Source organism: Triticum urartu, chromosome 7A, assembly GCF_056163025.1.
Source record: "Triticum urartu cultivar PI428250 chromosome 7A, HENAU_Tu73, whole genome shotgun sequence".
Taxonomy (NCBI): domain Eukaryota; kingdom Viridiplantae; phylum Streptophyta; class Magnoliopsida; order Poales; family Poaceae; genus Triticum; species Triticum urartu.
In genome coordinates, this window is record NC_141879.1 from 47442852 (window position 1) to 47460275 (window position 17424).

General features: G+C 43.7%; 1 protein-coding gene and 1 long non-coding RNA gene across 2 annotated transcripts; one reads left to right on the plus strand and one right to left on the minus strand.

Annotated features, from left to right (window-relative positions):
• Nucleotides 1–3949: 3949 nt before the first annotated feature.
• On the minus strand, nt 3950–6160 carry LOC125518261 (ribosome-inactivating protein 3-like). Its single transcript, XM_087537766.1, has 3 exons — nt 5988–6160; nt 5082–5140; nt 3950–4990 (listed from the first exon to the last, which is right to left on the minus strand). The coding sequence occupies exons 1-3, from the start codon at nt 6045–6047 to the stop codon at nt 4198–4200; spliced, it is 912 nt and encodes a 303-aa protein (XP_087393892.1). The 5' UTR covers nt 6048–6160; the 3' UTR covers nt 3950–4197.
• A 9373-nt stretch (nt 6161–15533) lies between these two features.
• Nucleotides 15534–16265, plus strand: LOC147957556 (uncharacterized). Its single transcript, XR_015610452.1, has 3 exons — nt 15534–15738; nt 15922–16005; nt 16115–16265. It is a non-coding gene; the product is annotated as an uncharacterized LOC147957556 (long non-coding RNA).
• Nucleotides 16266–17424: the final 1159 nt, after the last annotated feature.

Sequence of the window (17424 nt, forward strand, 5' to 3'; positions counted from 1 at the left end):
GCCTGGATTTCGGCTTGTTGGTTCTCTGTCGCTTTCTCTGGTGTGCACCTCGGTGATGCCGGCGAACGAGGACGGTTTCAGATCAGTTTGTTTGCAGGGACCCCAAAGGACTTACTTGTAATATTCTTATATTTGAGGTTTTTTTGCAAAGTTTCCTAGACACCTGTTAGTCCTGGTTTTTCTGTACGTTTCACATGATGTACTCTTTTTATCTATATCTATACCTACTAATAAAGTAAGGTACGTTTCTCCAATTTTTTCATTCGTTCATCGTCGAAATTTATTTTTCTATCCGAGGTCGTACTACATTTTTATGCATCTCTTTTTTAGCAATCCATAATTTCGTACTAGGCCCGCACTCACTATGGCCCAGCGAATCCAGCCCACTTATTTGCCTGCCCATGTACCTGCAAAAATCCTATTTCTCGCACTGCGCGGTACATACTCTGAGTTCACACAGGGCGCCCAAGACTGGGACGGCCCATTTTGTTTTTCCGTCCAAATTTATTTTTATTTTTACCTTATTTTTTAATTCAAAAATTTCAAAAAAAATTCGGAATTTAAATTTTTGTAAATTTTTGAAAAATATTCGAATTACAATATTGTCTTCCCGTTTTCAAAAATGTCTGCAACATTAATTTATTTTCTCGTCCCAATTTTTTTAAATTCAGAAATATCCCAAAATTGTTTGTGATTAAAACCTTTTATTTTAAAAAATATTCAAAATTTTGAATATATTCTTATTTTAGTAAATGCTTACAGATTCGATATCATGTTCACGTTTAAAAAAACATTTAAAATTGTTCTGAATGTTCAAAACATGTTCCGTTTTCAAAAGTCGTTCACAAATTTTAAAAATGTTTGGGTTATGGTAAAAGGTCCGTGTCTTCAAAAAATGATGTTGTTTCGAATTTTGTTTATATTTTTCCAAATTGGACGGAATATTAAAAACATGTTCGTAATTTCAAAAAATGTTCACGTTTCAAAGAATATTCGGTTATTCATAAATCCGACATTGCACTATGTTCTTAAATATTCATGCTGGCCATTGGTTAGCAGTAGGCGTTTTTGCTGTGGTTAGCGGCACGTGGTCGGGTCTTTGAGGTCATGTGTTCAATCATTCAACACGTCATTTTTTGGATTATTACTCGTGTCTTGTAAACACAGGTTATTTCGGTGCTTGTGAGTGGGCTGGCCTAGACACGAACTGTTGTGCGTCTCACGCGCTATTTGACGCAACTAGCGTCATGTAGTAGCTCCCACGCAGCTGCCTTAAGAAAAGAAAAAAAATCATGGCGATCCTGTTTCTATGAGTGCTTCAAAAACAGGATCACCACGATTTATGAAGTATACTGAACATTGCACACAGAAGCTACCATCTTTACCCCCCTAAATTCTTTTGCTTTTTAAAAGCATCACAAATATTGATTGTACAAGACGATGCTTTTTAAGTTCTATGAGAGAATATATTCATCTTTGTGTATACACGTCAGCCTCTTTAAGTGTGAAGGAAGAATATTGTCGCTGGTGAAGTTATGCTTGATACTTAATTTTTTTTTTTGCACAAAAAGTGGCTCATAATACTTCACTAAATCCTTCCTCTGTGGTTGACCGCGTAGGGCTCATCTTTGGTAATCTTTACATGCATTTTTTCTCTTCCGTGGCAACACATGGACACTTAGCCAGTAGTAAAGATAGTTAAAATATACATAAAACAAACAATAGTTTTGTGCACCAATAGGATCTAAAAGGTTATTAATTCTATCGGCAAAAAGAAATAACAATTGTGAGAGAACCTTGTGCAATTTCATGAAAACTGTGAGAGTACTTGGTGAGTCATCATCTAATAGTGTCTTAAGATCAATCTTATCTTACCTACTAATAAAGCAAGGTTCGTTTCTCTAAAAATTTTCATCCGTTCATCATCGAAAAGATTTTTATTCTATCCAAGGTGGTACTAAATTTTTATGCGTCCGTAAAAGAAAAACAGTTTTGTTCCGAAATTTTTACGTGGGCCGCACATGCTTCGGCCCAGGAAAGCAAGCCCGTTTCTTTCCTGCCCGTTCATCTGAAAAAACATTATATACCGCACAGCGCGGCAAATAGTTAAAATTACGCACATGGCGCCAAAATTGGATCCGCCCGTTTTCGTTTTTTTCTCTATTCTGTTTCTGTTTTTATTTTCCTTTTATTCTTCTTTTTTATATTTTTATTTCCAAGTTTATTTTTCTTTTTCTATTTTTTCATAAATTCTGTTTTTCATTTTTTTCAGAATTCCATTTTTTGTTTAAATTTTCGTAAAATCAGCAGAATTCAAAATTTTGCACCAATTTTGAAATATGTTTGGATCTTTAAATTTTTTATACTGATTCCATTTTTTTCAAATTTAAAAAATGTTCGAATTTTTAAAAAAGTGTTTACGTTTTCCAAAACGGTTTGAGATTTTCAAAATAAATCGTATTTTAGAAAATGATACAAATTCGAAAATATTCATGCTTATTGAAGTGTTCAAAAATTTAAAGTAATCTTTGTGTTTGAAAAACATGTTTAAAAAATTGTTTTCAATGTTCAAAACATGTTTCCGTTTTCACAAATTTAAAAAAATTATTTTCTTAAATGGTGGTTCATGTTTTCAAAACATGTTTGTCAAATTTTAAAAACCATTTCAACTTTTGTTCATATTTTTCAAAATTTAATGAAATTTTCAAAAACAATGCTCGCATTTTTTTAGAAAAAGAATCAGGATTTAAAAATTGTTCATATTTCGAAGAATAATCAGAATTTCATAATTTTTACTTTATTTTTTGAAAATCTCAAAAAAGATAAACAATGAGAAAATGTTTCGACTGTTACGCTACATTATTTTCTTAAACATTCGTTTTGGCCATTTTTTAGCAAGACCTGTTTGTTCGAATGACAATCAGCACGTGTTCGAGATAATGAGGTCATGAGTCTAATCTTTCAACTCAGTGGTTGTTTTGGATTTTTATTCGTGTGTTACAAACACATGTCGTTTGGTTAATTGCCAGTGGCCTAACCCGGACGCGAACTGTTGTGCATTCCACTTGCCATTCGATGATAAAAGAGAATATGTTGGTTGGCTATAATTAAAAGAAATTACAGGCACATGCCAATAAAAGAGGATATGTTGGTTTGGCTCTGATTAAAAAAATGTAGGCAAGTAAGCGCTAAGACTACCTGGTTATGCGCCGATTATGGCAATGAAATGGGATTCACTAAATTAGTAATCCATCCGATTACGCCCTTGTAGGAGAGTGTCATCGAAACAACTATGCCCCGAAGGTCACCGTGCAGCCACAAAATGAGCAGGCAACCTAACCTACACACGGAGGCGGACCCGAAGGAAAAAAAGGGCGCGAGTTGAGTGGTGCCCACCACACCGACCAACCCCACCACTATGAAGATCTCGCGGGCCAAACATGACCCGTGGGAACACCACAACTCTTCGCTATGTCGCCCCACCGCTGCGGAGACCATTTTGATGGACACATCAATTAGCTCTCTCGATGCTTCTTGCAAAAATAAAAATCTCCCGTTGCAACGCACGGGCATATGTGCTAGTCCTAATAATACCAAAAGACTAGTGCAGAATTTTGCATACAGAAGATATCAACTAACATGTAGAAATATATAGAACGTATATGATGGCCTGTCTATTCAATCAAACAGCAGTTAGGCGCATCTCCTTGAACACCACAACAATTTTTAGAAAGTAGCAACAAATATATGCTTGTAACTTTCTTGTGATTTAAAAATTATTTACCACCTGGTTGTTTCCACCAGAACAGTAGATGAAACTAGAGTTAGACCACAATGTATGGTAGAGGTGGGAATGGAAAAACCAAGTGTCCCAGGAGTAACTTGTATTACAAATAGGACATGCTATGCAAATGCAAGGTGAGAATGGACGATGCAAACTGCAGAAGAATTTAATTAAACCGTTGGTGTTACAGGGTTGTGAATACACTGATAGAGAAAGTAACCCTACACTACTCTAATGCTGTTGGCCATGGACAGCGCCGACGGGCACAGTCGCCAACTTTGAAGGAAAGGGAAATACATGGAAGCAAATTTGTTGAAATAAAAACAACCCTAGTACGTAGCAACACCACACAGCATCTAGTCTAACTCTCTCGATCATCCGTCGAGTGACTGACTGGGGGCCCCTTTGCAGGATCATGGATACTGCCTGCAGGATGTTGCCTGCAGAATTGGGTAGATAGTTGAAAGCGCTTCCCCCACGGTGCTCACCCCGATGTTCAATCCAATGAGGTATTGTGCGTCGTCTCCGGACGCCCAATCGCCGGTGACAGCCCAATATGATATTGAGCAGCTAATGTCAGACCAGTTGACCACCAACCGGGCTAGTTTTTCAGAAAGGAATACTGGCTTGTCTGAATTCCAGTGTTGCTCCACGTGGTTCCTGATGGGGAAAAACCGGTGGCCCTCGAGAAACATTACCAGCAGTCCTGCTGCTGACTTCTTAAGAGCTTTCTTTGTTCTCTTGGTTCCGAAGTTAGACCAATAGAGCGCTGTAACCGCCTGCTCTGCCGCAGTTTTCCCTAATGGCACGTACTGAAGATTCTTCCATCCTCCTACCAGAGTCTTGTAGCTACTGTCGAAACCCAGCGGAATTGGATTCTCGAAGAATCCCTCCGCTCCCGCAAACGCATGCCAACGACCAGTGCGAAAGGTGAAATAGCCGAGCCAATACCTGTTGTCTGGCCGTATAGCCATCGCGATGGCTTCATGACCATTTCCTCCAGGTAGTGGAAGGCCCCTTAGAAGCTGGAAGATCCATGGATGTGGCGGCAGGTGAAGTTGTTGTGGCGGTAATACCGGGTGAAAAACTATTTGTGATGCTCTTGTGAGGTCTGCCGTTTGGTCCAACCAAATAGGCACCTCAATGTAATTGGTTGTTTCCAGTTCGAACGTTCTTGCATACGATGGCTGACCCCATGCTTGTTGTCTGCAAAGGAAATTAATTAGGGAACAAGACAAATATTTCATTTGATATATGTATGTAAAGGAAAAATTAAAGGTTTGCTGGCGGGCATTACCTGGAAGGGGCTATCAGCAGCATGAACACTACAAGACTTGCAAAGAAACCCATGGCAAACTGCAATACGCAAAAGTGATCATTAGTAGGCAGTAATGCCTGTTTTCTTTTTAACCCCCCCCAAAAAAAAATCCTAGCACCTATTCTGTCGGAACGTCATAGAAATTGAGCCTAAAATTGCAAAATATTACTCACCAATGCTACCTATAAGTGATAAAAAAATGTTCTATATAGGGGAATCGCTCACCTGGGCTGGCCCATGCAGTAGGGACCTCCTATAGTGTGCGAGCTGGGAGAAGACGCAGCGTGCACTTTTGGGGCAGCACATACCTAGGCGGCCTGTTTTATAAATTTCGTTTTTTATTTTTTTATTTTCCATTTTTTTCTCTATAAAAAGTTATAAAAATAATAATTTTTAAATAAAATGTTGTGGATTCAATTCGCGATTTTGTAAAAAAGTTCGCTTATTCAAAAAATGTTTGAAATTTTGAAACAAATGTTCAGGAAATCAAAACAAATTATCATTTAAAAACAGTTCATGTATTAAAAAATGTTAATGAAATTGAACAAAATTTGGCCAATTCAAAAATGATTCATGAATGGAAAATATCTGAATAAAAAAACTGTTCACAACATACAAAATAGTTAATCATTCATAAATTGTTCACTGATTCAAAAAAATATTATGCATTTAAAAATTTTGTTAAAAAAATATTTGTGAATTTGAAAAATTGTTTCACCAATTTCCAAAAAAAATGTTCGCCGACTCAAGATGCCGCCCGCTTTGATCAAGCGGCCCTTCAGTGGGTCAAATCACCTTCCAATAACGCCGACTAAGACAAGTCCAGCGAGAACTACTGCAGGAAACATGTCTCGCGTGGGAGAGAGGGATTGCGGCGGCGCTTACCAAGGAAGGAGAACCCGGCGGCTGAGCGCGGCAACCGGTGTTGGGGAAGAAGCTGCCCATACAAGCGGTGGAACGCCGGGCCGGAGAAGACGTTCCTCGTCTTGCTCCCGTTGGTTGCCTTGTGGATGGTCCAAGCTAGGCACGGGGCGTGGGCTTCGCCGAGCCCTTCTGGTTCATTGTTCTTAGCAGGAGAGGCAGACCGCAGATGAAAGCTACAGTGGGCATCGGTGGCGTGTCTCCCCAGGGTGAGATTTTCATGAGTGCTGCTGCTGCTATACACACGATAATATTGTGCCCGGCTCCTGGATGATCATACATGGCAGCGCTACAGGGCACGAGATTTGGATGGCAAGGAACTGTCCTTCGCAGACCGGGCAAGCAATTTCGGATTTCAATTTCGCCCAAAATATTCATTTTACTTGTTTAAAAAAATGAAAAACGTTGATCAAAAAAATAAAATTTAACTAATGTTGCCAAAGAACTCAAATTGTTTGTTACTAGCAAAAGAGCCCGTGCGTTGCAACGGGAGAGAAAACATAATACACGCTCTTAACTCAACAACCATCACTCAAGACCACAATAGATCCATCTCCTTTATTTTTACGAGGCATCATATTTGTGTTGCCGCTTATCCTCCTTCTCACCCTCGCCGGCGATGGCCTCGGTGTTCACACAAAACAACAAAAAACATGTGTTAAATATGGTTAATCCTAAGGCGTCTCTCTCTCCCACTCTCTCTCTCTCTCACTTTCTCTCACTCTCGCGATGAGAAATATGTTGTTTTCCCCTGCGACATTTTTCAGAGGTATGCATGTGTAGTTATCGATTTTTTCTTTTCCATATATGGTTATAGTGGGGTGTTTATTTACAATCCGGATCGCCGCTGGTATGAAAAAAATGAATCTTGCGCTATAAATTATAAGTTTGCTTCCATAACAATATTTTAAAAATATTTAACAGGTAAAATTAACATCATATTTAGATTCCACATATTTTTTTAATAAAATTTCATATATAATATGTCAAAATCGAAGTTACGGTTTAAAAGATACAGATAATTTAGAAAATCATTTGGTTTGACTCAAATATATTTTAAAATAATATTTAAAAATACTTAACAGGTAAAAATAATCTCATATTCATATTCCATATTTTTCTAATCAAATTTCATATATAACATGTTCAAATCGGAGTTACGGTTTAAAAGATATGGATGCTTTTAAAAAGCATTTGTTTGACTTAAATATGATCCGCAGATGAATTACCTAAAACATCAGGGGGGGGGGGTTTCAAAAAATGAAAAATAATGGTTCGGGCGTAACTTAAATCCGGACGGCGGATTGATTTCAACAAAAGACAGTGACTTTTCTGGAAAATGCCATGACGGACGAAAGAAATCCAATTTGCTTTATTATTAGGTAAAAATTAGATTTCAGTCCAAATTGAAATTAATCCAATTGTTCCAGATCAATTAAAAACATCACAAAACATAGTAGGTAGTTTACCGAGAAAGTTTTACAACAGGAAATAGTAGGCATAATATAAAATCCCCTTTTTTCGTAGTTTCTCTATGTATATTTAATACAATTGCTTAGATACTTGTAGTAGTATTAGGTTTGGGAAACACGGTGGAGGTAAAAGCAACTCTAGCAGATACAGCATTTCGCGGAACCTACTCCCGAGTGGTAAACCGCAAAGCTGTTTCTGCCGTTGAAAGGCGTCGGCGTAGACCAGATCCCGCATAATTGTACCGCAATGCGGGATCTGGTCTGCGCCGACACTTTTCAGGTATCACAAAAGAGATTTCCAGTTGTTTGTAAGCTTTTTAGGGAAAAGGATGAATGCATCAACTAATTCGAAAGCTAATTGAAACATTGCAAATTCAAAATATTTTAGAAGATGGGGCCAGACAAAGTACTTATTCAAACTTTCAAAAGATTTCGGTAGAAATCCCATCATCCACTTAATAGAGGTAGTCCCCGTCTCCTCCTCCTCCCCCAAGAAAGAAAGTTAGGGTTTGTGCCTCTCGCCGGCGCCGGCGCAGGTCCGCCTCGTCTCCGGTGGCCCTAGGGCCATGGAGGCGCGGTGGATCCTGGCAAGTGCCGGCGGGAGGGCTCCGTTTTTAGTCGTTTTTTTCAATCTTGTTAGGGTTTGTGTCCTACTCAGGAAAGCGAGACGGCGGCGGCTCCCTAAAGATGGAATAAAGGTCTTCCCGCCTAGCCCCCTTCCGGGGGTGCATCTAGCATCGTTGGTGGGCGTGTGGAGGTGTGTCTCCGGCAGATCTATCTTTGGTGGATTTGCTCGGATCTCGTCGTTGTTTGTCTACGTTCGTGTGTCTTCGGTTTGGATCCTTCCGATCTACGTTATTTTTCATCGGCGGCGGTTGCTGTTCTGGGGTGCTGGTCCTATAGGGCCTTAGCACGACAACTTCCCGACTGTATACTATAACAAGTTGTGCCCGGCTCCGGCGATGGAAGGGCGATGACGGCGGCGCGCCTTCGGCTCGCTTCGGTGCTTGTAGTCGTCGCTAGGTTGTCTACGAATCTGGATGTAATTTTTATTTCTGGTATTTGCTGTACTGCCATGATTAAAAATGAATAGATTAGAAGTTTTTCCAAAAAAAAAGTAAAGCAATACCGGAGCCCTAGACGATACCATCGCTACCGGTTGCCAGAGCACGACCACCATGACCAGTAGCTGTTGCAGCAGCGGCAATAGCTGCAGCTGAAGCAACATCAGTAGCTGCTGCTACACTTCTTTCGTGCATGATCTCCGCCCATCTCATCTCCCACCACTCTTTCTGTAGAGGATCCAGTGTAGTTAGATCCACCATCACCACATAGTTCTCCTCGACAATGATGCTTACCCTCGCCTTGGTCTCCTCGAGGCGGATCCTGCGTTCCTCCAACTCCAACTTCGCTTCTCATCTTCTCTAATTTGAACCCCCCTTATCCTCTTATCTTCACGCTTCTTCTCAGACCATCACAATTTGGATCCATGATGCCGCCACTGACGTCCCGGTGATCAATCGTCTACACCGACAAGCATGATGGGCGCTTGAAGGCGGCATCTGTGCACTTGTAAAGGTGGCGCCGATATAACTCCGGCACCCATCTCCAACAACAATGAAGCATGGCGGCAACATCAACCCCACAAATCATCCATAAGGCCGATGGAATTCCGGCATACCATCAAAATTGCCTCGCCGTGAAAAGCGTGGCGATTCATTCAATGAAGGGGAGCTATCGACAGTCTATCGATGCCTTGCCTACATCAACACAAGGAGATCACTGGAGCAGTGCAACGCGCCAGTGCGGCCAGCGTGAATCTGTGAAACCCTCCAATCAAGTCGGCTGGCACCGTAGCAGCTAGACGGTCGCGACGAGATTGCTAAATTTTTTTGTTTTTGTTTTTAGGAAAAGGCATGATGTTTCGCCATGGAATGAAGACATGATAGGGTTGCTTTGTTTGCTGGCAGCATGCATGTTATTCGATCCAACGAGCTCCCTAGAGAACACAAGTGTGGATGGATATGCCTACACTAATCACATAATTATTAACCAATCATCTTCAAAACAACGCGTACGTCATCATGGAGATATCATCTCTGAGTTTGCTCTCCAGACCGCATATGAACAATGCGCCGAATAAAAAGTATTCGTCGAGTCAACCTCGATTTTCTTCACACTCAAGCTCAACTCGACGAGGGGACATTCGTTCGATGAGTTTTATTAGTTAAATTTTTATTATTGTTATTTTGAAGGTCTCACATAATTTTCTTTAATATTGGATGAATTTGAAGTGCAGATCATAGGTACCAAGTACTCCTACCCACGTGTAATAATAATTGGCTTATTATCATGTGTACACATCTTATGCATGCACGTTCAAAAGAAAAAAAAGTATGGCATTCATATGACAAGCTTTGCCAAGTATTATGTATACGTATTCGGGTATCTCGGCCCGCGGCAAGCTGGCGTGTATATGTATACCCGAATACCTAGTACAATCCCAAGAAAAAACAAGAATACCTGGTGCAAGGCATGACCGGACGTGTGCGTGTAATCGGAAGTTTGCCCAATTTTACAAACGAAGGCAAACCGACTTTGTTCATCATCATTGGAAGGCATGCATGACTTAAAGAGGGTAAGTATTATATTTTCTTTCCTTGCTTGTGCAAGGCGTGCAAGAAGAAGAAGTATTGAAAAGTTTGCACCGGCGTGCGGCGGCCGATGATTCCACCTCCAGCCTATAAATACATGAGGACCTTACAACCGGGAGGGAGACCACAACTCACCACATCTAGCCACCACGTCGCAGCCAACACGCGCGCAGCAAGCCAGCAACACATCCCATGATGAAGCTCACGTTCCCCGAGGGTGAGACTTTGAACCAATTCATCTATTTTTTTTCTTTCTCCTTAGCATACAACATGCATGCGCACGAGCAAGTCATCACACAATCGGCACCGGAGACAACGTTTGTGGAGCATGCGATCTCGCAGCCGCCGGCCGCCGCCACCTTCCTAAAGGACGCTGTTGAAGACGATGGCAATGCCGATGGTGCTGCCGGCGCGCAGCTTGTTGGACTTCTTTGTGGTGGCTGCCCTTGGCGACGAGGCCGCCGATCTTCCATCAAGCTGGCGCCATGAAGAATAGAGGCGTGGGAGCTCGTCAAGACGACGCCCGTCATCTAAGTCATCAAGTCGGAGCCACGGAGGACGGCGTCGTGGAGCTGAAGGGACGCCGCCGACGTCTTCCTTCATCAAGCCGGTGCCGCGGAGAATGGAGGCACGGAGCTCGCCAAGACGACGCCCATCGCCAATATCATCAACCTGGTGCCGCGGAGGATCTCGGCGTGGAGCTCACAAGGAGGACGCCCGCCGTCTACTTTGTCATGCTGGAACGGAGGACGGAGGCGTGGAGCTCGCATGGTGGTTGCCGCCGTTCCTCGGAGATTGGCGTCGTGGAGCTCGAGGTATGCCCCCGACATTCACTTTGTCAAGATGGTGCCGCGGAGGATGGTGACACGGAGGTGGCCCGAACGACGCTCGTCTTCTTCTTCTTCAACACGACGCCATTGAAGACGAAGGTATGGAGCTCACGGGAATGCCACCGCGTGCCGCAGAGGATGGCGACACAAAGCTCGCTTGGATGTCGCCTGTCGTCTTTTTCATCAAGCCGGCACCGCGCAGGACAGAGGCGTGGAGCTTGGGAGAATGCCGCCGCCGTGCCGCGGTGGATGGCGACATGGAACTCACTAGGACGACGCTAATCATCAAGCTGGTGCCATGAAGGATGGAGGTGTGGAGATTGAAGGATGACGCCATCAATGTTTACCTCATCAAGATGGAGCATATGACCCAGAGTCATGAAGACGACACACGCCCGCAGCACAAAGAAGAAGATGGCACTACTCAGTGGTGTCCATGACCCGAAGGAGAAGACGATGCCACATGCTGCTACTCGCAACCCGGAGCCCATGAAGACAAGGTGCGACAGTGGGAGGCGGCCCCGTGTAGCGGCTCCCTTGCTTTGGTGGACTGCCGTAAACTCGGAGTCTAGCTGAGACAACCACACTGGCTATGCCGATATGAGCGCGCCTTGGTTTTACACCGACGCCGGTCTCCACCAAGTAATACTACCGCGAGTTGAACCCCTTGCATACCCCGACAAAGCCACTACATCATCAAGAAGTCCGAGCCAAGCAGAACCCATGCTACTCCAACACCGACTACATCAACGCCGTCAAGATCGACGAGGCGCGACGGCGAGGGCGAACATGGCTAGCAGAAAGCCATGTTTTGAGCAGCACGCGTACCGATGAGGACACAGGCTTTGCCGCTGCCCACACCACATCATGCATGGCGAATGCGAAGCGAAATTAATATCATTTTATTGTATAAATGGATGGATGTGCCAACAAACCTCATCATGGTTTAATTTATGAGCTTATGAGTAGGCCAAGTGCTTACATATATTTATGAAAATTCTTATTATTCTATCGCCAAAATGGGCGGGCACGGCAATGCACACTATCAATGATCTAGTTGGTCATATGGCCAATCAATCCCCTCGTGTCTTCATAGTGTGTTTTGCTATGAATCGTTGTCTTGGTAGTGACGTCTGGCAATGGAAGTTTATGGGTTTTAACATTTGATCATGCTGCCTGTGTAATAGATCCAGCAAATGTGTTTATCTTTCAATAAGGCGTTGCTTGATGTGCGAAAGGTTGTAGAATGACAATAATCCTGGATTGATGTGGAATTTTGTGCTTTGAGCTGCTTGAACCGTGAGATGGGCATACGGGTAAGATTTGATTAAGTGGTATGAATGATGGTCTTTGTACAATTGAGAGACTAATCTGGGTTGTGTTTGTCAATCTTGATTTTGTTGTTTGAGTTTGCTTGACAAGCTGCCGACAACGACATCGTTGTCCTGTGGTGGTACAGTTATCAGACATGTGTGTCTATGACCGGGGAGAGAAAATGACAGGTGGTGCTCAAGATAACGCGAAAGCAGAGATTCATATGCACTATACAAAATTGCAAACTAATGCTACCGCAAGCTGATCATCGAAGCCATTTTGTGAACTTACCAACTTTATTCTTCTGATATCTGCAAGAAACGAGCATAACCCTTAATTTGAAGTCTGAAACATCAGAAAATAACCTGGGCTCCTGTCCCAGTCCCCCATCCACAGCGCCGGTCGCGTTGACCTCCCGGCAGCCGCCGCTCCGGCCACCTCCTGGTCCATGCCCCTACCTCCTCCTTCGTCCAGAGCCCCCCTCCCCAGGTATGCATCGCTGCTGCTCATCCCCGAAGCTTCTCCAACGGCCCGCTGCCTCCTCTTCGCGCCGAGATCCAGATCAACTGGTCTCGCCCCCCGCCGCCTCCTCCGTGGGTGGGGCGCGCCTCCGTCTACGAGGCTGTGGCAGAGACTCCTCCCGATGTGCTTGCCAAGCAGGCTGCTGAGCGCCGACTCAATTCTGTTAAACAACCTTCTGTCACGCTCAGCATCCAGGAACTTGGCGCACAAGCTTAGGTAATTAGGGAGATCTCCTTTCTCTTATGTTTATCTTTGTACTCCCTTATCTCCATGTATCTCTTCTGGTTGTTGCAACCGAATCATGTATGCTTCTGCGAGAGCTGGCCTCGCCCCAATCAATATATAACCGCGGGCTGTCATATATGACAGTTGAGACGCTTCTACGAATCCTAACATGGTATACAGAGCCTCCCTCTTCCATCTCATCTAGCCATCATCTTCAACTTTCGCCCATCTCCCATCGCCATGTCTTCCTCTAGCTAAATCATCTCCTCTGGCCTAAACAATACAATCTCAGAACCTCTTACTCACACAAACTATGTTTTGTGGCGAGTCCAAGCCCGATCTCAGATCATAGGGGCAAGTCTCTTCGGATGCTTTGATCAAACAGTCCCAGAACCACCAGCCACCATTACCTCCAAAAACGCAGAAGGAAAAGATCAAACCACACCAAACCCAGCCTACTCCGCCTGGTTGATTCAAGATCAACAGCTTGTGGCATATCTGCTCCGCAACCTCTCCAAAGAAGTCCTAGTACAGGCCGCTTCCCTAGAAAAATCCCATGCCATCTGGTCTTCTCTCCCAAACATGTTTGCGGCTCAATCCAGATCACGTGCAGACAATTGCCGTGCTGCCCTTTCCAATGCCCAAAAGGGCTCCCAATCTGCCGCAGCCTACTTTGGTCAGATGCGAGCGCTTGCAGACGAACTTGCCATGGCTGGAAAGCCGCTTCTCGAGGGGGAGTTAATCTCTTTTCTCATCTCTGGCCTCAATATGGACTATCAACCTCTTATATCTGCATTAGATGTCCGCACCGAGCCTCTCTCCGTTGATGATCTGTTCGGCATGGTGTCGAACTTTGATCAAAGGGTGGAGATGTTCCACGGCTCTGGATCGGGTGCCTTCAAAACATCCGCCAACGCCGCCTCTTGAGGGCGCGGTGGCTTCTCCAAAGGCAACCGCGGCGGCTTCCCCAAGGGCGGCAACAACAACAGCAACAGCAGCGGCGGCGACGGCGCTACAACAACAATCACAGCAACAGTGGCGGCGGTCACCGTGGCGGCGGTGGTGGAAACTACAACAACAACTACGGCGGCGGTGGGGACTACTACAACAACAACGGCCCTCCGCGCCCTTTCTACAACAACAATCAAGGGCGCCGTTTTGCTGGGTACGAAGAGTACGAAAATAAATGTCAGATCTGTAAAAAAACTAACCATATTGCAAAAGAATGCAAATGGCGCTATGCAGAGGACAACTCCCAGAAGAAGCGTGTTGCCGCTGCAGCAGACATCTCCTATGGTAGTCCCGACTCAAACTAGTATGTTGATTCGGGCTCCAACGAGCACATCTCCTCGGATCTCGAGAAGGTGACCATGCATGAGAGATACCACGGCAAAGATCAGATCAACACGGCAAAGAATGCTCCAGGTATGATGATAAGTCATGTTGGTCAGTCTACTGTTAAAACCCCACATTGTGATATCCAGCTTAAAGACGTTTTACATGTTCCCGCTGCATCAAAGAATCTCGTTTCTGTTCATTGTATCACTCTTGATAATGGTGTCTTCATAGAATTTCACCCGTTCTTCTTTTTGATCAAGGATCAGGTCACAAGGAGGGTCCTCTATCGCGGTAGATGTGTGCAAGGTCTCTATCCGTTGATTCCCAAGTTTTGCAAGTCCAATAAACAAGTTCATGGAGCCTTCAAGGTCTCTTCAGAACGATGGCACAATCGTTTAGGCCATCCGTCTTTCTCTATTGTTTATCAAATTCTTAGTAAACATAAGCTCCCATTCGCCGGTGAGCATGATCGTGAAACTATTTGTGATGCTTGTCAGACAGCAAAAAGTCATCAATTGCCTTACTCTATTTCTACTAGTGTGTCAACAAAACCCTTGCAACTTATTTTTCTGATGTGTGGGGTCCTGCCCCCTCTTCCGTTGGTAGACACACATATTACGTAAGCTTCATTGATGACTACAGCAAGTACACGTGGATTATTTGCTTAAAAACGTTCCGATGTCTTTCAAGTATTCCAAAACTTTCAAGCCCTAGTTGAGAGAAAATTTGATAGCAAAATCATTGCCATGCAATCGGACTGGGACGGTGAGTATGAGAAGTTAAATTCCTTTTTTCAACAAATAGGAATTTCTCATCACGTGTCTTGTCCCCATGCTCATCAACAGAACGGTTCCGCTGAACGCAAGCATAGGCACATTGTTGATGTAGGTTTCTCCCTTCTTGTTGCTGCGTCTATGCCATTAAAGTTTTGGGATGAAGCATTCCTAACTGCGCACTAGTAGAAAAAGGGTCAAACGTGAAGCACATTAGTGCCGGTTTATATTTGAGCCGGCACTAATGTATACATTAGTGCCGGTTCCAACGGCTAGCCGGGCCGCTTTCATTAGTACCGGTTTGTGACGAACCTTTAGCACCGGTTCGTGCCACGAACCGGTACTAATGAGAGTGGTGGCAGGATGTTGTCAGACCGGGGCCCCTCCAGCCCCTTTAGTACCGGTTCTTGGCACGAACCGGTACTAAAGGTCGTCCTACATAAACCCTTCGTCCACCCGAGCTCGCTCTGTTCTTCCCCTTTCCCCTTTCCTCTCTGTTCTTCCCCTCTTCCTCTCGCGCTCATCACACATTTTGCCCAAAATTTGTCAAGATTTGAAGGCCCCCATCCATTCAAATGATCACAAAGGTTAGCAACTTTGTCCTTTCATCTCTCATTGCTAGATTAGCTCTTGCAATGCTTTATATAGTGATTAATTTGTGAGTTTAGTAATTTGGGAGGATATATATATACATATATATATATATATGTGCTAGTATTTGATTTATATGCAATTTGAGGTCAAAAATAACACTTAGTTTGCATATGTAGGTGTGGTTTACTTAGTGCCTTCTAAATCTCCGTCGTAACCACCGTCGATCGCCCGCACCGTCCCGTCGCCAGCACCACCTTGTGGTGAGCCTCTTGTTCATGAAATTTTATATAAAAATTGATGTTTGTGTGATTTGGATATATAGTTACTCGTATAATTATCTTACCCGTACGTTGTTTGTTATACATATAGTGCCATGGTTTTGATATCCGTCCCCGTCGGCCCTCGTCCTTGTTATGATTCGGATGTGGTATATATTTTCTCTTTTAAAACTAGTTGCATTTCGTGTTTATGACAAATTATGCCCATCAAGTTGACATAGAAATTTTTTCTAGGAGGTATGTGAACCGGAAATTCCAACCGACCCTATTGTCGAGAGGTTAAATTTGGTTGAAAGAGAAAACGAGTACTTGAAAGAAAAATTGAAAAGAATTGAGGGGGAGAAGATGGAATTGGAGTTGCATGTTGCCGATGTCGTCGATGATCACAAGATCAAGATGGAGAAAATGCGCTTGAAGATTAGAAAGATTAGAAAATATGCCATCGATAGTGAGGCTTGGTATCATTATGCTGTTGGATCCATTGTTACCTTAGTTGCGATCTTGATCGTATTTGTTGTTGCATTTAAATGCTTTAGCTAGAGAGTTATTTGTTTGTTGCATTTAAGTGTTGTATGAACTTTATGTATGAACTTGTATTAATTTGGTCTATTCGGTGTTGTGTAATGAAGATGAGCCGACAATGGATGTACGATGATCGATGCTCTCCCCAGTTCGTTGAGGGCGTGCATACTTTTCTGCTTGCGGCTGAGGCAAACAAGCGGGCAGATGGTTTTATGCCTTGTCCATGTGCTCGCTGTAAGAATGGTCACAATTACTCTACGTCAAGAACCATTCACGTCCACCTGTTTAAGTCCGGTTTCATGCCCCACTATAATGTTTGGACCAAGCACGGAGAAAGAGGGGTTATGATGGAAGACAATGAAGAAGAAGAGGACGACGACAGCTATCCTGGCCATGGGTTCCCTGAATACGATGATACAACAATGGGGGAAGAAGCTGAGCCGGTAATGCGGGACGAAGCCGAGCCGGCAATGCGGGAAGAAGCTGAAGAAGAGGCATCAGATGAGCCCGTTGATGATCTAGGTCGGGCCATTGCCGATGCAAAGAGAAACTGCGCAAGTGATTTGGAGAAGAAGAAGTTGTAGAGCATGTTAGAGGATCATAAAAAATTGTTGTACCCGAATTGCGTAGGTGACAAGAAAAAGCTGGGCACCACACTGGGATTGCTGCAATGGAAGGCAGAGAATGGTGTATCTGACAAGGGATTTGGAAAGTTGCTGGTAATGATAAATGATATGCTTCCAAAGGACAACGAATTGCCCGAGAGTACGTACGAAGCAAAGAAGGCTGTCTGCCCTCTAGGGTTAGAGGTGCAGAAGATACATGCATGCCCTAATGATTGCATCCTCTACCGCGGTGAGTACGAGGATTTGAACGCTT